Here is a 22,197-nt window from a genome sequence, read left to right on the forward strand (position 1 = left end):
GGAGACTGTGTGTGTGTGTGTGTGTGTGTGTGTGTGTGTGTGTGTGTGTGTGTATATGTGCATGCGTGTGTGTGCGTGTGTGTGTGTGTGTGTGCGTGAGAAAATGAACAGTGAGACGAATACAATCCAACAATGCTTTAATGGCAAATTGGGACTGCAGATTAGATTTGGTAGCACCTCAGCCAGGTCTTGAACGCAATATTTCATTGAGAAGTACATCATTAAGTGTCGCCAACTTCTTTAAATTACTATGAATTTCCTGATCTCCAACCCCCAGTGCACCTCTACTTAAGGAAGTATTTGTTCTGCTGTGTTCATCAGTCTACCCATGTGACACAGTGGAATATATGCTTCTCACAATCTGCTTATTTCTGTCCTTCTTAGGCATTTTAGTTTTTCCATTGTAAGGTATTCAAGGAGAGGGTGCAAAGAGCCAATAGTAAAACTATGAAGTCATGAAAGCAGCAGTGTATTATTAAAAGCAGAAAATGACTGAAGGTAATACTGAGAAAGAAATAAGCCTTACTGCATTTTACTAAGAAGAGATGTTGCTTAAATAACAGGATTTATGTTGGAAAGAATTTTCTAAATGAAATGAAAGTACGAAACACAAATCTATTTAACACAGACCCTGTTGGGCATTACTGCTTACCTATATCACACTTTGTGTCCTGAGACTTGAGAAAAAGCCATTAAACTGACTCAGTATACAGAAACACTACAACCCGGTGGTATATTCTGTATCACTGTTAGCCCCTCACCATCGGCTTTTTACCCCTGATGTCTGGTGACCATCACTCTCACTTTCCAGCCAATCAGCCCCTTCTTCTCCTTTACTGGGGTGAGGTTTGCTTTTCTCATATTCATCCCAGCCACAGCTGCACAAACTCAGTTAGGTTTAGGGTAGCAGAGTGCAATGGGCCATCCATGGAGTCTGTTCCCTCACTTCCACAATGAACAATCCCTCCAAGTGAACCCCCACCCCGAGCATGAACATTGGTCTCTCTAGTTTCCATCAGGGAGATCACACCACCAAGTATGTTCCCAGAGAGCACACAAAATTCCCCAACTCCCATGCGATAGGAGGACAGTGGAGTATAAATATTCACTCTTCCCCTTTCTGCCTATTCTCACTAATGCCAGAGTTGCTAAGGGCTTCAACCTGCATGATGGAGCCAAGTATATCACTGCCACCTGTCTGAGCTTCGCTTTCATTATATCACTGAACGTATGGTTATAAAATCTACAAATGCCTAGCAGATGTGGCCCATTATGTGGGATTGTCACCCAGACAATTGTCACTACTATCTTTTGTACTCACTTTCCTGAATGGTGAACACACATACACACACACACACACGTGTGTACATAAAATCCAGACTTTATTTGAATAAGCGCTTTCACGTGCTAACATAGCACGCTTCCTCAGGTTTCACTTTATCATTCAACTCTCAGTGTTTAAATACCATCATCATGTTCACTTAATCATTAATTAAGAATAATCAAGGCCTGCTGCAAACAATTGTGACAATTGTGCATCACTACCCAGAACTTCCATCATAGAATCTGCTGGCAAAGCACTCAATTTAAAATGCAACAAAGCAAAACAAATAATGACGTGCACTTTCATTATATATAAATCTCCTATGCACATATTACAACCTACTAACAAAAATTAAAAATCAAATACAATAATGATATCATAAAAACTATGTGCTTGAAATTATTTATAGTCCAAATAAAATATTCCATATATTATATGTCTGTATAATGATTAAAAAATAATAAAAATGCATACAATCACAGAGATATGCAAACATATTAATAAAGATACTTCACAATTAGTATATGTATGAGTATCCATAAAATATATACCTAGTTATGTATAAAATGAATGTATCAATAATTTATCCATTTATACTATTTAGAATACCCTCAATCCTACTTAACTCAAATATATGTGAATATCAACAACCATATACATACAAGTAATCAAAACATTAAAAACAAAAAATATATATACATATATATTTATATATATATATATATATATATATATATATATATATATATATATATATATATATATATATATACACACACACACACACACACACACACACACCTCCATATTATTTAATGACCATCATGTCCACCTTGTCCAGTAAGAACTTAAAACTCCAAGATCCTTAAAATCTACAGTCTACTCATTTATAAATTACTGTCTTATACCTTTCACCCAGAGTTAATCAGAAGAGTCTACTAAATGAGCCCAGGAAAAATAATACGCTTTGAGTTCAATGCGCCCTGCAATACCTTCTAGGCATAGATCAGTAGCAAAGAAATGATCCCTTGTAAGATGATCATCCAGAAATGGGAGTATCAGATATCTTAACTGAAGTTGCCAAGGTTCGGAACTGGAGAGAAGTCATCCACCTTAATACTGGTGCAGCTTCCGACATCCCTCTAAGCAATGCAGTCTAGGTTTGCCCCAAGAGTTTAGTTGAAAGAGACTGATCCATGATAGGAGCTTATTCTTCAAGAACACTGGCAAACTCCATCACAATGCCAAAAAGTGTCCACTCATACAATCCAGCAAACCCTTGAGGCAGATTTATAAGTTGAGGCACATTTTAAGAACTGATCCCTCTCCCCAGCAAAATAAATGTAGCCCTAGACTGCAGTGATGGCTGTGAATACTGGAATGATAGCATAAGCCTTATTGGTAACTTAACAGCACCAGCAGGGACAAGACTGTGTAAGCTTTTTTTTCCCCAAACACCTTTACTGAATTATCACTTGTGACACGGGCAAATTTACACTCGTATAGAAGTAATTAAACTATAGTAACATAACAAGACACTATACTTCACATATATTGCTATATATCATATAACATAAGCAATATTACATAAATTATTCAATTACTGACGTTTTTAAACAAGAAACATCTTTAGTCAACAATCACTTACTACACAGGCAATCATACATTTATATAACTGAAAACAAACACCACCAACACAATCCTAGTCGCAAGTACTTTACATCACAACCCATACTGACACACTCCCAGTTGCAAACATTATACATCAGTTATAATCTACCCAATCTTTCTCACTCAGACATTACATAGCTCATTTAAGTTCTGCCACATTTTAGACCTCATTCTTCCACTGTATGTATTGTTCCCACAATTTCCATTTTTCTCCTATGCAGTTTGCTCCAACCCTTTTCTAAGATCTCACTTCCAGTTGTTTTATCTCTGTTACTATATTCACTACTTCCAGTATAGTTGGTATAGATTATAATTTCCATTTTCTAGTAATTACTTTTTTGGCAGCCACCATTATTAGACACAGCAAAGCCTTACAATGTCTAGGCAATTACGATTCTGTATCCCAGCTCAGAAAAATCATCTCCCTCATCAGACCAATCTGCTTACCCAACATATCTGACAGTGCATCCCGCAGGAAATCCTTAAGTCAGCCAACTCACCACACTCCCAGAAAATATGTTCCCAATTACCTCTTTCTCCCCCTTCACACCTCTAACATTTACTGTCTGCCTGAGGAAAAATTCTCCGGAGTCTACTTGGGGTATAAAAACATCTATGTAAACATTTCCAGGCAAAAATTCTAAACCTTCTGGATTTTGTTGCTCATTTGGGAGACATACAAATATCCTCCCATCGTTTCTTTGTGAATTACTTATCCAATCTCCCTTCCAATCCTTTCTAACCTCCTCTGACTGATATTTACAGTTACCATGCAACATTTTATATGCTCTGCTAATTATTCCATTTCTAATGGCAGCTTCTGTTCTAGATTTTATTAAAAAATTCTACTAGTGATAGTCTTTCATTTAGGACCCCCCTATTTCTCTCTCTCTGCCTATACTCTGATATCAATCCCTGATAGGGAAGGCAATCTCTAACCAGCAGTCTAAACAAATTATTGGCGTCTTCCCATTCTATTATTTTTCCCTGTCTAGTTATTTGTTCCCAATACCTTGGTTCCTCCTTTGCCAGTTTTCTTCAATTCTGGCACCCTCTAGACTGTCTGCATCCCTAATTGTAGTCATCCTTACTGGTAGAATCTCCTTTCTCCACTCCAGTGTTGGTTTACGTCTTAGAATACTTTCTGCTACTTTATGGATACAGTATTCTGCATGATTGTTATTCTCCTTAAAGGCCTGCATCCAAGATCCCACTCTCTCCTTGCTTCTTGAGTTTTCCCCATGTTTCATCAACATCCCTTTCCACTTTGAATTACAGGTTTCTGCTTGTGCTATGTATAGGAGGCTCTGCAATACCCCTTCAAAGTGGGTAATCCCAGTCTGCCCTGTTATACTGGAAGAATCAGCTTATCCCATTTCACTCTTGCTGTCTTCCCCTCCCAGATAAAGTCCATCAGCTCTTTATTAATTGCTACACACAACTTCTCCTCTGGTTGATAAAAAAGCCTGACCCGTGTACAAGACTGAAGAGACTAAACATTTTAACTGCTTGTATCTTACTATCCATAACAAAGCTTCCATTTTCTCAGTTTTTGTGATTTCTTTAGTCTCTCCCCACATATCCTTAGCTGCCACACTAGAATGTTAACCCATACTCCTAAATACTTCATTTCATCATGTCCCCATCTAAATACTTCATTTCGCCATGTCCCCATAAATATGGGTATTCCTTAAGCAGTTTATGTGTGGGTACATAATTTCCCGCTACTGCCTTTGTTTTAGCTTCTTTAATTTTGTATCCCGAGAGGATCTGAAACTGTCTCAAAATGTTCCACAACACTGTAATGTCTTTTTCTGTTTTTTGTCTGGTACAAAATATCATCTGCAAATAAAGACAGCTTTTCTTGACTACTATACCAATTATATCCTTGAAATTCTGAGTCCCTTTTTTCTTTGCCAATGGTTCTAAATATAATGCAAATAATGCCGGGGAAAGAGTACACCCCTGCCTGGTTCCTCTGCCCAAGCAGAAATTATCAGAGAGGACCTCATTCACTTAATTTTCACCTCCGATCACTCATAAAATCTCTTAACCTTATAATTTTTTCGGGAAATGCAAATGCTTCCATTGCCCTGCTCATACAGTCCCAGCTTACTCTGCCAAATGCTTTCTCTGCATCGAGACCCACCAACAACTTACATTCTGCGTCCCTCAGGATCATCAATGTTCTGCTAAGGATGTCAAATGTTTGCCTCCCCTCCACAAAAAACACATTTTTAAAGATTTTTTTTTTTTTGTTTACCGGGAAAGTCCGACTTGGAATGTAGCCAATTTTCAGTGGAGGCCTGGGGAGAAACACTCTAGACGCATGTCTTTGTAACGTGGGTGGAAACCGGAGCACCCGGAAGAAACCCACATGAGCGCAGCGAGGACATGCAGACTCCACACAGAAGGCACCTCAGCAGAGAATCGAACAACAGCACCTCTTGCTGTGAGGCAACAGCACAACAGCTGCATCACTGTGCCATCCGTATATCTGTCAGTTTTGGCATTTCTTTTGCCATTGTTTTAACCATTATAAACATGAACTCTTTATAATCATGGTTTAATATTGAAGTGGGCCTGTATGAAGCTGGATCTGATTGATCCTTACCCTCTTTGGGTATTACAGCTATCACTGCTTTTTCCAGTACAGTGGTGGTACTTCTCTTAAGATACTGTTAAACAAAACCTTCCAGATTCTCAGTCTTCCTAGCTTCCAAACTTCCACAGGAATACCATCTATTCCTGGGGACTTTCTTGTAGATTGGTTATACATGACAATTTTTTATCTCATCTCCTCCTATCCTGTTAGTAATTGAGCCTCATCTACCTCTAATCTTGGCATATTTAAGTCTTCCATTAACATTTCCATTTGTATCTTTTCTTGATTTTCATATTTACCTGCTTTATAGAGACTCTCATAGAATTTCAGAAATATTTCTAATACCTCTAAAGGATCTCTTATTACCTTCTTTGTTACAGGCTCCATAAGTTTGGCAACAGCCCTTTCTACTTTCTGTTGCCGGAGTCACTGTGCTAAAAGTATTTGCATTCTAGTTTCATTATCAAAAAACAGCTGCTTAACAGCAATCTTTCTAAGCTTGTGCATATTACCAGGTAATCTCTTAATTTCTGCATAGCATTCTGCAATTGATCCTCCTCTTGTTATATGAAATTCATCCTGTTCTGCAATACTTTAACATTTGTCAGTCTCTCTAAATAACTGTTACTTCTTAACCATAGCTCTCTTTCTTTTATTTCCACCCTATTTTGAAACTCCACCTTAATTTTATCCCACTCCCTAGCTATATTTTGAGAAGAAATTTCTATCTTCTCTAACAGCTCCTAAATAATCTCCACTACCCATTCCTTAAATTCCTCTCTTTTCAACAGATAGGTGGGAAAGCGCCAATGCCTCATTTTTATTTCATTATCCTGTGTTTTTATTTTAGCTATTATTGGTGCATGATCTGAAATAGTTATTGGGTGGGTATCAAGACCTTCAATTAAATGCACATGTTCCTGTGAAACGTAAAGTCTGTCTAGCATAGCCCAGTTTTTATATATTGGGGAATATATAAATTTACTCCAAACTCCTACCGCTGAATTCACATCTTCCATGCCAAATATTTTCATAAATCTCTTCAAAAATCTACCCTCCTTTGTTATATTTTTCCTTCTGCCCCCCCCCGACACGTTTTCACTGCTGCAAATCAAATTCCAGTTCCCCCTATAAGTAATATTAATTGCTGAAAAACTGATTATTTCTCCCAGAATTTTCTTAAGCTCCGTTATACCAGTTTTAGGTGGACTATAAAATACATGTAATCCCCAGTAGTCCCTTAGCACTACAAATATGCCATTATCTTTTTTTATCTTCTTCTATCACTATTGGAGCTCCTCTTGCAAGTAATAAGTATCCTCTTTTCCTTTGTCCCATGTATTCCACTGAGTAACCATCCTGAAAACATTTCCTTACCAAATTCACATGTTCAGTTCTTTCTAAGTGTGTCTCCTGTAGCTATTTGCACTCTAAAGTTGTAATATAGATCACTACTCTTTCTTGTTTGCATTTATCTGTGAAGCCATTTACATTTAAAGACATTAAAGAAAGCATGACTGCATTAAAAAAATATTCCTACCTTTTATGTACAACACTTTTTTTGTTACATGCAAAGATTGGGAGGTTGAACTTTTATACAGTGTTTTCTTGTCACATCTTATAAAACCTTTTGTTTTACTGAAAAGCCTCAAACAAAGAAACAAACACCCTCATACCCCCCCCCCAAAAAACACAAATTTATGTACACCTTCAAATATTGAAGTTTTACCCTACTAACAGAAACAAAAGTCCCAAACTAACAGCCACACTGACAGACTTGAGTTAACCTAAAAGAAAGGTCATCCATGCTAAGACACATGGCACAGCCTATGCTTCTGCTAAGCACTAAATGGTTTTGTCTTACTTTATAGTTTACCCTGAATGATTTCAGAGAAGGTTACCTACCTTGGGAAAGCCCCTGAATGCTTTCAGAGAAAATTATCTACTTTGGGAAAACCCCTGAATGCCTTAAGAGAACAAATCTCCTAGCCAATTTCTCTCGTTTTATTCCTCAGCCAATCACTTTCTACCAGACTGTAACCAGTTTATCCTTATCAGATTGTCTCCATGGAGACATGAGGACCAGGCAGCCAATTTCTCTTTATCAGACTGTTTCCATGGAAACATGAAGACCAGCTGCAGAATTGTTACTGAGCATAAATGTATTTGCTAGAAAAAAGCCTCATAATATTCAATGTTCTTTTTCATTTACTTGCTCTCTCTCTTAAAACTTGTTAATAAACCAATCTAAAGTCTTTAATCCAGTCATTTTCTCATGCAAGAATGGGAACAAGCACATTAACTTTTCTTGTATCATGCTTTTTAACCAGACTTTTTTTATATACACTGCAGTGCCTACATTTTTTAAAACTAAACAAGACAGAGAGAAGGGAGAAAGAAAAGAAAAAAAACCCAGCAGAATCTGTTTACAATCTCAATTACACACTGCAGTGCCTACATTTTTTAAAACTAAACAAGACAGAGAGAAGGGAGAAAGAAAAGAAAAAAAACCCAGCAGCATCTGTTTACAATCTCAATTACACTTAAAAATAGCTGAAAAAACTTTATAGCATGTAAAGAAAACCACATGCCATAAAATTGGTACTTAGTTAACTTTCTCACTTCCTCTTCCCTTCCCCAAAGCACTTTTCCAAACAGTAATGACAAGAAGTAGGGAATATGCTTTACAGTCCCTCAAAAGTTCAACAAATTCTGAAAGTCCAATAGTTCCAGATTTTCTTGCTCTGTCATATTTCACAAATATAACTATTGCATTGTAAATCCCATAGTAAGTTACTGGTTTTACCACTGTTCATCTCCAAAATCCTGTCTCTACTTCATTTCCAACATACTCTCGATTCTTCTAGTCAACTCTCATGCTCCCTTCCCTCTCTCCAACATTTTCCATAAAAAAATTTGAAAAGATTTCACTGGTACAGCCTCTGTGGTCTTTATTACCAGAAAAACAAGAAACAGAATCTCCTTCTGTTTCACAGTTTACTTTTTGTTGACCAAACTTTTGTATTTCCTCCTTAGCATGTATTTCATCAAAAAATGCTGGGTACAGCAGTCTAAATCTCACACCTGTATCTCGACATTCACAGAAAAGCTGAATAAATTTGTTCTTCTTCTGTCTGGTATACGAGTAATCATTCTCTAGAAACACTCTGCTGTCTCCACTTTTAGTACTTTGTCCTACTCCCATAATTTTGTCAGAAACAATTCCTTCTGCTGGTAGGATTGCATATTTACTATTAAAGGTCTAGGTTGCCTTCTTATAACCAGGTTTGGAGCACAAACATGATGTGCCCTTTCAACTAACAACTCCTGCTGTGGAATACCAGTCCAGCTGCTTATTTGTGCTTTCAGAAAATTAATGCAGTCTGTTCCTTCCTGCTTTTCATGTATAGCTGCAAATTTCAGGATTTCCCCTAAGTGCTCTGTCCTCTAATTCTATTATTTTTTTGAAACATCTCTTCCTGAGCAATCTCATATTAAGCCAGGTTTTTCTTTATTTCATCCTCTGATTTTTGCAGTTTTATCACCTCATCTGAATATCTGTTTAACACTTCTTCCATTTTTCCAGCCTTTTGTTGTTTATGTTGATATACACCATCAGTGTTTTGTTTATTTTAACCAGGTCTACATGCAGTTGTCTTATCTTCCTGCAAGTTATTGGAAGTCATGTCTGAAGGTTGCATTGCTTTTTGCTGAACAGCTGCTTAACTTTCCCCAGTCAGTGTTTCCTCCCCCACTTTTTGTAGCGGAGATTTTTTCCAGGCCTTCCGTATTTCTTTATTCTTGGCATCCAGGCAGTGCACTTACTAACCAGTTACTTAAATTTATCCATAAACACAAGTCTACTGGCCTTCTCTGCTGAGTTTCTGTTTTGACACTGGGAAAACTAGAAATAAGCTGTTACTCAATGTGCAGCCATCTTGGAAGTCCAAGACTGTGCAAGCTTAAGGGCATGCCCAGGTGTGCAAGAAGATTTCTTCTTAAGTGGGTTGCCTCCAACCTAGAACAGGTGAAATGGGACTAATGAGATATTCAGCAGCACAGGGTGGTGATATCAGGGGAGATACTGAAAATTATGAGATGAAATGGATCGTTAGGTTCAGGGATGATCGGAAGCCAGGGTTAAATGGGAAACTATCTATAAAACCAGCCCTGCGAAAAAGGAGGCTAAGGATATATTAAGTATTTTATTTTGTTTTACTTTTTCATTAATGGAGTTTTTTTTTACTAATGTTAGTTTCTTATTAATTGAGTTTTATTAGGTGTTATTTTGACATGCTTGTTTTATATATATATATATATATATATATATATATATATATATATATATATATATGTATATATAATATTTTGTCTTGCAATTGAATAAGTGATGTTATGCAGGATGTGATGTCATGATTTATTTACTATTTAAATTGATTCATTTGTAAAATGTCTTAAGGTCTGATGAAGCCATTTTTGGTGAAAGCGCTAACCGTCATTGCTGCATATATTAATTAAAGCATATTTGCTTTTTTATACACCTTCAGTGTTTTGATTTCATTATACGAGCTATCTTCAAGTTTATGAGACTGTGGACTGCCTTGGTTTTACCGTGAATGGTACATTTTTGTCTTTTTTGTGCACAAGAGATGCCCTCACAATCTTGACAGATTTGGAGTGCTTTTGCATGGAAGAGTGGGCAAATATTGCCAAGTAAAGATGTGCCACGCTGACAGACTCCTACCCAAGAAGACTGAATGCTTCATTAAATTAAAAGGTGCTTCAACAAAGTATTAGTTTAAAGGTGTGCACACGTTATGCAACCAGCGTATTGTACGTTTTTTTATTTTTTTTAGATTTTTTCCCCTAACAGATTTGTTTTTCAACTGAATTGAACAGGTTATAGGTCACATTAAAGGTGGGAAAAGTTTTGAAATGATTTACTGTGGTCTAATTTTTTTATATCCCAAAAACCTGGCATTTTAACAGGGGTGTGTACAATTTTTATATCCACTGTGTGTGTGTGTGTGTGTGTGTGTGTGTGTTTGTTTTTATATATATATATATATATACATATATATATATATATATATATATATATATACACACACACACACATTTAGAAGTTTTTAGGTTCATAAGAGATCACTAGGTTAATGGCTTAAGAGCCCTTAGAAGCCTATATTATATATATATATATATAATAAAAATGTTGTCATTACCTGTACACGACCAGGAAATGGGATAAACTGCCCTTAGAAGCAGAAGGAAGCAACACAACAAAATGAGTCAAGACTGGACATGTTTCTTTATATGGATTTGGGAAGACTGTTTCCTTCTTGACAGAAGCATGAGCCCAGTGTCCTACTTATAACTGGAATCAGAGTCTGTTCAAAATGTATCCCCAGCAAGTATTTATTTTCTTCTTTTTTTTTGTAGTGATCAAGTTTGAGTTATTTTAGACTGAATTTACAAAGACTACAGTCAATAATGAAAGTACAAATCCTAATCTTGCAAGCGCTTCCACTTTAAAACATGCATAACAATTTTATTATGAAGAATACCAACGGAAAAGAAAAATAAATTTACCCTTAATTCCATTTTGTGCCATGGTTGCTTTTTGGGGTTTATGCTGTATATTTTGTTTTTCTTAGCCATTTCAACATATGCTTCATGGCCTTGTCGAAAATAGTAAACCTGGAAACAAAAGAAATGCATTTCGCAAAATCATCATCACAATTTCAAAAACATGTAGTAATAAACAATAAGAAGTCATTTATCTGAAATCGAAGTGGAAACTAAAAACATGCACTGAAGCTATAATAAGCTGCGTGACAAATGTAGACACTTCAGAAGAATGCGTTTTGTAAGGGGGTCTCTAACTGATGAACAATTTTTTCTTTTACAGAAACTTATTTGTCTTACAGCTCACCCCCTGCACCTGCCAAGTCACCACCAAATCACACTCCAAAACCTTCGAATAATGACTATTTTGCACACCATTTTTAACAAAATATTAGTATATGCTTGTCCAAAAGCTAAGGATAGCCTGAATGATTATTTACACTTACATGGGAATAGTGGGCAGTTATTCCCAGAAACACGAAGGCTGTTTTCATAAATCTAACAGCATTCTTACAGTATCAGTTTAAGTAACACCGAGGACCTCCCTGATGGGCTCCATGGATGGACTGAACCCCAACCAGTAAGCCATCAGGGCAGAGGGAAGGCAACATGCTCATACTAGCCAGAAGACACACAACCCAAGAGTTCCAGATATGATTACAGCACTTGGAAAAGATGTATCACAAGCTCTAAAGAAAGCAGTGACCTAGCAGATACTGTTAAACAGAAGTGGGCATAACTGCAGCCACAGCAAGCAGACAGAACCACTCAATGACAAGTGACACACATACCAACCCCTCCAAGGAGAGAATAGTAGTTTCCTGTAAAAATATAAATGAACCGCTGATCAGCCAGCCATTAACACATGTGCCTTTGGCATCTAATTTCCCAAAGAAGATGTATTGTTTCCAGGGAGTGAGGTGGGCCTTCTAACTACTCCATTCACCACCCTCTCAAAAGGGAAACCAGTAGAAGAAAGGATTAGTTAATAGTCAAAGATTATCTGAAAGAGGGATCTCTTAAACCCTTTCCTGCACGTTTGGAGCAGCATGGTTCCTACAAAGAGGAAGACACCAAGAAGGGAAGTCAGCTCATGAATGAATTTTCACACTACCAGGCCAACAGGCTTACCAGCAGACAGGTATTCTATCAAGCATGAAGTTCAAGTCCACCAAAGGAGATGGATTTTGATAAAGGGGAAAAAAACCTAGACTATCTGAAGCTGGACGTCATTCTATCATGAGAAACCACTGAGACAAGACTGCCTGGGAATCAAAAGGGGAAAGTGAATTCTGTCAACAGGCCTCCAGAAAAACAAGAACACCTGGAACAGGCAGTCCATGGTGGTACAAGGTACTGCTCTCCATCCACAAACAGAACTTTATTCACTTAAAACCAAACCAAAGGCTCCCCTGGCACATCACTCGACTCACCTCATTCAGTTTCCAACCAAAAAGCTGTCAGGGTCCAGAAGAAAGATCTCTGGACAGATACTAGGAGCCAGTTCTTGCTCCCCCCACCATAAAGGACTATTCTTGACCAGGCCCAGGAAAGGGTCCCAGAGCTATATAGGGAAGGAAATCAAATCTAAATCATCCTGAAAAATAAGTGAAGTTTTAAGACATCAATCAACTGCATCCCTGCACTACAAGATGAGGTGTGGAACTGGTCACATGACAGAAACCCCTCAAAACAGTAAACCTTATCATGAACCACTGCTCAGGGAGAACCTGTGAAATGGGAAGAGGGACCAGGTGCCTGCAAATTGGGCATCTGGCTGTCAGCAGGGAAATGACAAGTTTACTTTTATGGGGTCTTCTTTAAGGGGAAATGTCCACTCTGAAGTCTTGTCCTCTCAGCAGGAAGATCATACTTTCACACTAAGGCCCCTGGCTTCCTCTTTAAACCATAACTGTGAGGCTCCCACTATCCCACTATGAAAAAATCTAGGCCTCTTCTGCACGCACCCAGTGTCTGATATCTGAGGAAGAACCATGTTGTGGATTGGACTGGTTCTGTTAATGTGGTAGCCTACAGTAGGGCATCACTACCAGCTTGGGGAAAATTAGATATTCAGTCCAGGGGATAGAAAACATTTCACTGTGATCAACACTTTCAGACTGCTCAGGAATGCTGAACACCAGTCATGTGTGACCAGCTTCCCCTTTCTGTCTTTTTTCTTTTCTGTAGGGGGAGGTTGGAGGGAAGAAACATTTAGCAGACACCATAGTAGAACTAGTTATGGCCTCAAGCCTTTTCCACCCAAGGCAGTCCTGCAAGGAACTCTCATACTGCAAAGGGTTTAGTGGCAAATCCGTGGCAGATGTCACACTTCTGGAAGACACACAAAAACAGAACGACTGTGGAAATATCTCTGAGGAATCTGTCTACAACAGATGCATCTACTCTTTTTGAGTCCAGATGTAAGGCTAACATCTTATCAAGGAAATAAGCAAGAAATCCAAGTAATACAACAGCAAACTAAAGGGAAAATAATTGGTTTCCCCAGCTCTGAAGTCAGCTAACCATGTAATTGAAGATGGAGGTGCACTATTTTCAGTTCAAAGAGTTTTGAGGCATCTGCAACAATTTGTGATAAGAAAGCCATGAGAGGGAGTAGGGTGGAGCTACTTTAAATTAAAGCATGCTGACATAAAAATGGCTGTATATCCAACTGGGGAGGGGAGGTATTCTGAGCTCTAGAAGTCAGACTGGATGTATGGGGACACCTAGTGGCAAAATCTCAGTAATAAGCACTACTATAACAGTGATCTAAATGAACTGCATCTCGAATTCTTAGGACCTGAAGGACCACAACTGGGGTGCTACTAAGCAGCAAGAATGGTGTATTATAAAACAGATTTCATAAGTAAAGTACATTTGTGCAAGAGTTGATTTTCTTCCTTGGGGAAAGGAGCAAAACCTTAGTCCCACTGTACTGCAATCCTACACAATGACCGTTCATGCTGTTCAAGCTTCTGGGTTTTTCCCTCATCCATAGCTTTGGTAACCCTCTCACAGAAGCCTACAAGGCTGAGTAGACAAAGCCTTCCTTTGACAAAGTCAAACTGGGGTGGGTCCAGTGTCAATAGGTTGCCAATGTCCTTGTTGATCATCTTCATGATAATTTGTTCCATGGCTTTGCATATTAGACTTGTCAGGCTGATGGGTCTGTAGTTCCTGGGTTTGGCTGACGGTTGACTCTTGTGGAGAGAGATGATCGTTGTGGCCCTCCATTAACATGGAACATAACCTGTTTTGAGACTGTAGTTGAACAGTGCCTTGAGTGATCCTGCTAGGTCATGTTTGAAGCTATTCAGGAAGTAACTGGGGATACTGTCTGGGCTTGATGAAGCAGTGTTTTTGGCCTGAGTGACTGCAGTCAGGACCTACTCCCTTGTTAATAGTTGCGGGATTATGCCAGAAGAGATTTCACAGGGGGTAATGGGGAGTAAAATTTGAAGACTTGCTATGTCACCCTGGTCAGTGAAGGTTGTGCCACTTACCACCAGTTCTACAAAGTGCTGTGTGCTACTTTTAAGATTTCTAACATAGCTGAGGAAGGTTTTGTGACTGAGATGCTATTCTGACCTCATAATTAGACTTGATGGACCTTACAAGACCTCTTAGTTTCTTGTTTAGCTGAATCAGAGAACTTTTTCCTCAGAGTTGTTCCTCCTGATTTTGGCCAGGACTTTTTTCTTTTGTTATATACCCTACTTAGGTTAGATTTGGGTTTTCTTCTGGTAGGTACTACAGCCTCAGTGCAGCCATTTACATGTTTGTACAGGGTTTCTGTGAACAATTCTGCAAAGGCAGCTGTGTTTTCACGGTTTGCGGGAACCTTAAATTTTGACAATCTGCCACTTAACAGGATGCATTTGCTTTAGAATAGTTCTCAACTGTAAGTTGGGTTTTCCAGGCTGATTTTTATTTCGAGGGAGACCGCTTTGTGATCCAACCTTACCAATGAGGATTTAACAGCGCATGGGGTTGGGGTGGGGGGTTAACACGTCTAGTATATTTGAGCTCCTGGTTGGTGTGTGCACAATCTGGTCTAGGGTACTTCTTGTTGCCAAATCCAGGAAACATTGCGTCTGTGAGTTAGAGAAAGTGTACATTTCCCAGTACAGTTGTGTAAAATCTTACCATAACAGTAGATGTCCTTCTTTTCATTGTTGCAGTATTCTTTACTTAAGGGATCTCCTACCAAGGACAGCCCAAGGTCCAACCAGTATACCAAAGCCTTTAGTTCTTATAGGTGCCGTACGTTACACATATGCTCCCCACGTAAGGCATATGGCATAAAGGTGAAGTGCAGATGCACACACTCCAAACTGAAAAAGTCCCAGGAGTAACAGAATGCCCTAAGGGACAAGGATAACCTGTTTATCCAGATGGAGAAAAAAGAACAACACAAGCCCCCTCTGTCAGGAGGCAAAAAAAAGTACAGGACAAGAGCCAGAACAGAGGGGGTAGGAAGGATGGGGTCAATACTGCTTAAGTGAAGAGAAGGACATCTACTAACATGGTAAGATTTTATACAACTGTACTATGTCCTTACACATCAGTGTTGCAGTACTCTTTACTTAAGGGAGAGTACAACAGCTGAAATGAAGACTGGAAGGAGGAAGGCCCAGAAGAATTCTCTTCAAACCCATGCAGGATAACCCCAGCAAAGCCTGCCCTGGCCCTGAAAATAACATCCAACTTGTAATGCTTAGTGAAAGTATGAACAGAGGACCAAGTAGTAGCCTCAAGGATGGAGTTAAGTTTCCAGACCCCTGAAAAAAGCACCAGAGGAGGCAACTTCCCTAGTGAAATGTGCCTTCACCAACAAGAAAAGACATTTATTATGAAAAGAGTAACAAAAAGAAATGGCCTTAGAAATCCAGGAGAAGATGGTTGGCTTAGAGACAGCCAAACCCAAAGTCCTGGGATGAAAGGCTGCTCAGATTTGTGAATAACATTAGTCGTATCCAAATAATATCTATGCTATCTATGCAAATCCAAGGTGTGAAGAACCTTCTAACTATAGCATATTGCAGAGAAGGAAAAAAAGGAATGAAGATGAAAAGTCTGATTAAGGGTCAAGTCACTGACCACAAAGGGAAGTCATTAACTGACAGGAGGAGAAATAGGTAGGGAAGGAATATGGTAACATGGGAGAGAAGGACCTATGGTTATGGTAAGATTTTACATAACTTTTCTATGTCCTCCTATTCCCATGTTGCAGTATTCTGCATATGGATGAGTGCCAAAGCTCACAGAGATCGGGGTGGTGGTCTAGAGGTAGACTCCAAAAATCCATGAAGGATAGCCCCGGTGAACCCTGCACTGGATCTGGAGATGTGGTCAGGTTTGTAGTGTTTGGTGAAAGTGTGGACCAAAGACCAAGTAGCAGCTTCCAGGATAGTAGAGGTATCCAGGCTCTTGAAGAAGGCTCCTGAAGAGGCCATTGCTCTGGTGGAATGAGCTTTAATTGTACCCTGCAGAAACTTACCACGGAATTGGTAGCCGAAAGTGATGGCCTTGGAGATCCAAGTAGAAATAGTCTGCTTAGTCACTGCCTTCCCCAGGGCTCTGGGGTGAAAGGATACAAAAAGTTGGTCAGCCTATCTGACAGACTTGGTGCTGTGCAGGTAGAATCTGATTTGCCTGTGTACATCCAGAGAATAAAGCACTCTCTCACTGTCCCCTTGCGGGTTTGGGAAAAAGACAGTTAAGTGTATGGCTTGATTGAGGGACAGGTCACTGATTACCTTGGGCATAAAGGACAGGTTTGTCCTGAGGGTAACCCTGCCCTTGTGAAAAACGAGGAAGGGAGGAATAGGCATAAGGGCTTGGAGTTCAGACACTCTTCTGGCTGAAGTTAGGGCCACTGACAGAACAGTTTTCCAAGTTAAATGCTTTAATGAAACTATCAGCTGGCTCAAAGGGCGGGAGCATAAGCTTCTGAAGCATGTAGTTAAGGTTCCAAGAAGGGGGAGCAGGTTTCCCAGGGGGCCTAAGGTGAAGTACCCCCTTCAGGAAGAGTTTGGAAGGAAGTCTGGATGCTAATGGGGGGGGGGGGGGGGTCCAGAGACAGACATGTGGAAAAAGCAGACAGATGGGCTTTGATGGATGAATAATCCAATCCAGTCTGTAGTAGCTCACACAAATAGGACACAGCACTACAGGGTGTTCACTGAGAAGCAGGTCCAGCGGTCTTTTATGACACCACATAGTGAATCTTTTCCACTTTGAGAGATATGATTTTCTTGTATTCGGTTTCCTTGCCTCCTGCAGGACACAGAGCATGTCCTCATTGTAAAAAAATGTCTAAATGGGATCAGAATCCTATCAGCTACAGGGTTAGGTGCAGAAGCTGCCACTGTGGATGGATTAGTGACCCCTTGTGTGTGAGAATGTCCACTCTGGGGGGGTTAACTTGTGGTGATTGCCCTTTGACATGTGTAGGAGTAAGGGGAACCAGCGCTGTCTGGGCCAGTAGAGAGTCACCAGCAAGATTTTTTTGGGTTGTCCTGCTGAATTTTTAGCAGGACCTTCTGAATGAGTGGGAAGGGGGGGAATGCATATATATATATATATATATATTTCCCTTCCAGGAAATTGAGAAGGCATCTGTTGCCAGTGCCTGTGGTTCTGGTGTCCTGGTGCAAAAGCCAGGAAGTTGCCCGTTGATGGTGGAGGCAAACAGGTCTATTTGAGGTATACCCCACCTGTGGACCAGATCCAGGAAGACATCTCTGTGAAGCATCCACTTCCGGTTGTTTGTGCTGGTTCTGCTCAAATAATATGCCGGTTTGTTGTGGAGAAGAGGGAATGTAAGTTGCCTGTAGGGTGATTCCCTGTGAGGTGGCCAATTCCCAGACCAAAAGGGCTAGTCTTCAGAGCAGGTATGACTTGGTCCCTCCCTGCTTGTTGATATATCATAGTACAGTGGTACTGTCTGTGTATACCAGAAATGGCCCCTGTTGGAAGAAAGGGAGAAATGCCTGGAGGGCTAGAAGGATTGCCCTCATCTCTCTGGCACTGATGTGTTCTGATTTGAAGTGATGTCGCCACAGACCCTGCACCTGTCGGTGGCAGGTTGTGGCTCCCCACCCCAGGTCTGAGGCATCTGTGTGCATTACCTGAGTGGGTTGAGGTGGCTGGAGAGGGAGGCCTGGGTTGTGATTTACCCGAACCAACCACCATAGTATTTTGTTTTTTAGGCAGGGAAGAAGAGGCACAATGTGTTCCAGAGGCTGGATGTGTTGCTTCCAGATTGACCGAAGGCACCACTGTTGCTTTCTCATGTGCAATCTTGCCAAAGGAAGCATGGGTATGGTGGCTGCCATGTAGCCCAGAAGTTTGAGTTACTGCCTTGCAGTCAGCTCTGTGGAGTGAAGGACCAGGAGAAGATGTTCTGTCAAGGCACTTACTTTTTGTGAGGATAAGTATGCCTCCATGAGATCTGAGCGGAACCTGCATCCGAGGAATACAATGTCTTGTGTTGGTTGAAGATGGGATTTTGGTAGGTTTATCTGAAATCTCAGTGATTGAAGGAGGGTTCATCACAAACTGGATGTGCCCTTGGAGGGTTTCTTGGCTGGCAGCCTGGATCAGCATTTCGTCCAGGCAGGGGAATATCTGCATTCCCTTTGTCCTGCAGTAAGCCACCACAGGTGCCAGGCATTTGGTGAAGACTCTGGGTGCGGTAGAGAGTCCAAAGGGCAAGGCAGAGAATTGCAAGTGAGTAGAACCCACGAAGAATCTTAAGTATTTCCTGTGGGAGGGTTTGATTGGGATGTGGAGGTAAGCATCCTTTATATCTGAAGTAGTCAGGAATCCTTGTGGAATAATGACAGGGAAAAGACCTGGCAGAGTTAGCATTCTGAAGTTTGGGACTTTTAGAAAAAGGTTGAGATAGAAGAGGTCTAGAATGGGTCTCCAGGGACCGTCCTTCCTGGAGACCAGGAAGAGCCTTGAGTAGAATTATCTTCCTTTTGCAGTAGAGGGGACTGTCTCTATGGTGCCCTGATCTAACAGGGTCTGGACTACCGGTTGCAAGAGGTGCAGTTGCTGAGCAGGTGGTCGAGGTATGCCTCACACTATGGGAAGAGAGATCCAGGATATAAAGTAACCGTTTTGAAGTATGTTCAGGACCCACTTTTCTGAGGTGAGAAGGGTCTAAACAGGGAGACAGTGAGAGAGGCGAGCAGACAGTGGTACAGGAGGAGGATGAGGCAAGGGTGGCAGGTAGTTAGATGTTTCCTGCCCTGACTTTAAAGGGAGTCCTCTGGCTAGAGGGAGGGGGGATGCTCGAGCTGGAGGGGGTTGTTTCCTAGTGGGCTTATGAGGCCTTGAAGGAGGAGCAGGGCAGGAGTGCTTCCTAATAAATTGGGTTTTGGCTGGATAGTTTCTGTGAAAGATAGGGAGAGGTGAAACCAGTGAATGTTTCAGGTCCTCCATTTCTTTTCCTTTTTGTTGCAGGGATTTGAAAAGGTCTGCCACCTTAGAACCAAAAAGTGCAGCATTATCCAAGGGAGCATCAATAAGCTTTGCCCTGAAATCATCAGGCAGCGGTTGTAGATGAAGCCAAGAGTATCTGCGTAAGGCAGATGCTGATGCTGCTGACCTGGTTGAGGATTCAGCAGCATCGTAACTGCACTTTACAGTGTGTCTGGTTACCTGGGAAGAGACAGCCAGGAGAGAGAACAGTGATGCTTTGGCAGGGGAGTCTAGAATATCTGCCAGGTGTTTGGTGGCAGATTCTAAGAGGGACAAGGTATACTTGGCCATGTGGGTCTGTTAGTTTGTAGCTCTGAAGGCCAAGGTAGCCAAGTATATATTTTTTTGCCCAACCTTTCCATTGTCTTCCCTTCTTTGTCAGCTGGGAGAATGGTGGTAGTAGGTAGGAGTTTGGAAGCTTTATCCGTAGCGACTGATAATACTGGCAGGATCAGCAGGTGGTCACTTCAGCAGATACTTAGCAGTGTCAGGCACCTTATAAAGACTGTCTGGTCTGCGTGGGGTAGGAGGTTGGGAGTCAGGGTTCAGAGATGCAGAAGAAAAGGCATGTAAAAAGGCAGGCAGGAGAGGAGGAACAGCAGATGGGCTGGGGTTTTCCAACTGAATGAGGTCATAGTACCTCTTTTGTAACTTAGTCATTCTGAGGATTCACATTTAAAGTGATCCTTCATCCTGCTGATTGTCTGACTAAAGGTCAAATCTTCAGCTGGGGAGTCAGGGTCCACTGACTTCTTCTGGGGATCCATATCCCAAGGGGTGGATAGTTGTCAGTTGTAAGAAAGTAATTCCTCAGAGGAATCTGAAAGAATTTCCTCTTCCCTAGTAACTGTGTCAGTAGGCTGAGTCCTAGGGCACAGGAGAGGATGAGGGATGGAACCAGTAAAAGCAGTGGTAGGCATCAGTGCCATATAGGCACTGAAAAGGCTTTGACTAAAAGCCTGCCAATCAGGCATGCTTTCTGTAGAGGGAGAAACATGTTTCCTCTTTTCTTTTAAAGGGCCACTGGATGTCTGTCTAGAAATCGCAGATTGCAAGGGCTCGGAGGGCTCAGACGGTTCCTCAGAAAACGCAGGACCCCCCCCCCCCGGCATCGAACACTGATGCCGAAATAGCCTCTGCGGACGTGTTCTTGTCTAAGGATAGAGCGGCATCCTTAGAGGTACCTCCTCATTGAATCTAGCCACTAGATCTCAGACCTGAAGGGCTTGTCCGAAAAGAAGACAGGACCTTGTGCCCCTCTTACATGTTGATTTACCACATCACCGTGGTATTGTCTGTGAAAACTCCGAGGGGCAGGTGATGAACAAGGGAATGAAAACCCTGAAGAGACAAAAGTAGACCCCTCATCTCCTTTATACTGATGTAGTCTAACCTCGGATGAGGAGGCCAGAGATCCTGAACCTTGAGGGGGCCACAGGAGGCATCCCTCCTCCCATCTGAGGTGTCTGTAAAGAGCTCCTGAGTTGGAACTGGAGCTTGAAAAGGAAGCCCTGGGTTGAGAGAAAGCTGATGAATTCACCACTGAAGCTCGAGCTTGAGAAAGGGAAGTCCAGGGGGGTGGCAATGTTGGAGCTGTTTTGAGTTTAGGTACGACTGCAGATTTCTAATATGCAGCCTGGCAAGAGGGAGCATGGGAATGGTGGAAGCCATGAACCAGAGAACCTTGTGAAATTCCCTGGTGGAGACAGGCACCATAGAAAGAAGGGCTTGAAAGAAGGAAATTGGAGACAGAGCCTTGGGGGCTGGAAGGGATACCAGCATGGGAACCATCTGAAGCCTGCAGCCAAAGACAATATGATCCTGGGAAGGAATCAGAACTGATTTCTGGAGGTGTATGGTGAACCCCAAACTCTAACTGGGAGGTGGTAATCTTGAGATACTACAGCAGAATGTTGGGGAAGAAGCCTGAATCAGCAGATTGTCTAGACAGGGAAAGATGTGAACTCCTCGAACTGTGCAAAAAGCAATGACAGGAGCAAGGCATTTGGTGAATACACCTAGGGCAGTAGAGAGGCCAAGAGCAAAGCAGAGAATTGACAATGCAAGGAAGAAACAGAGAAATGTAAAAACTTCCTAAAGAGAGGATGACTAGGGATGTGAAAGCATGCATCCTTGAGATCCAGAGAGACCAGAAATGCTTGCGGTAAAGTAAGAGGGAACAATGTTTGCAGAGTTAACAACCAAAAAGGAGGAAACCTTGAGAAAGTTGTTCAGTTGGGAAAGATCCAGAATTGGTCTCAAAGTGTCTTCCTTTTATGGGACAAGAAACATCCTAGAGTAAAATTCCTTCCCATCTGGGCAGGAGGCATTGCCTGAATGGTGCCCTAAGCCAAAGGGGAATGAAGAACCAGCTGTTCCCGATGAAGTTGACGAATGCCTAAAAAGGAAGGAAGGAAGGGACTTCCAAACCCTGAAGTATCCCTGAAGTATCCCTGATGAATAAAGACCAGAACCC

At 41.1% G+C, this 22,197-nt stretch overlaps 1 protein-coding gene across 1 annotated transcript in view; it reads right to left on the reverse strand.

Annotated features, from left to right (window-relative positions):
- LOC122814218 (pleckstrin homology domain interacting protein) overlaps positions 1-22,197 on the reverse strand; it is a 2,625,611-nt gene that overhangs the window by 1,006,023 nt on the left and 1,597,391 nt on the right. Inside the window, 1 exon segment of the mRNA XM_044086823.1 lies at positions 11,190-11,297. Coding sequence (XP_043942758.1) covers positions 11,190-11,297 — 108 coding nt within the window.

This window comes from Protopterus annectens, chromosome 1.part1, assembly GCF_019279795.1.
Source record: "Protopterus annectens isolate FY-2018-M chromosome 1.part1, PAN1.0, whole genome shotgun sequence".
Lineage (NCBI taxonomy): Eukaryota > Metazoa > Chordata > Ceratodontiformes > Protopteridae > Protopterus > Protopterus annectens.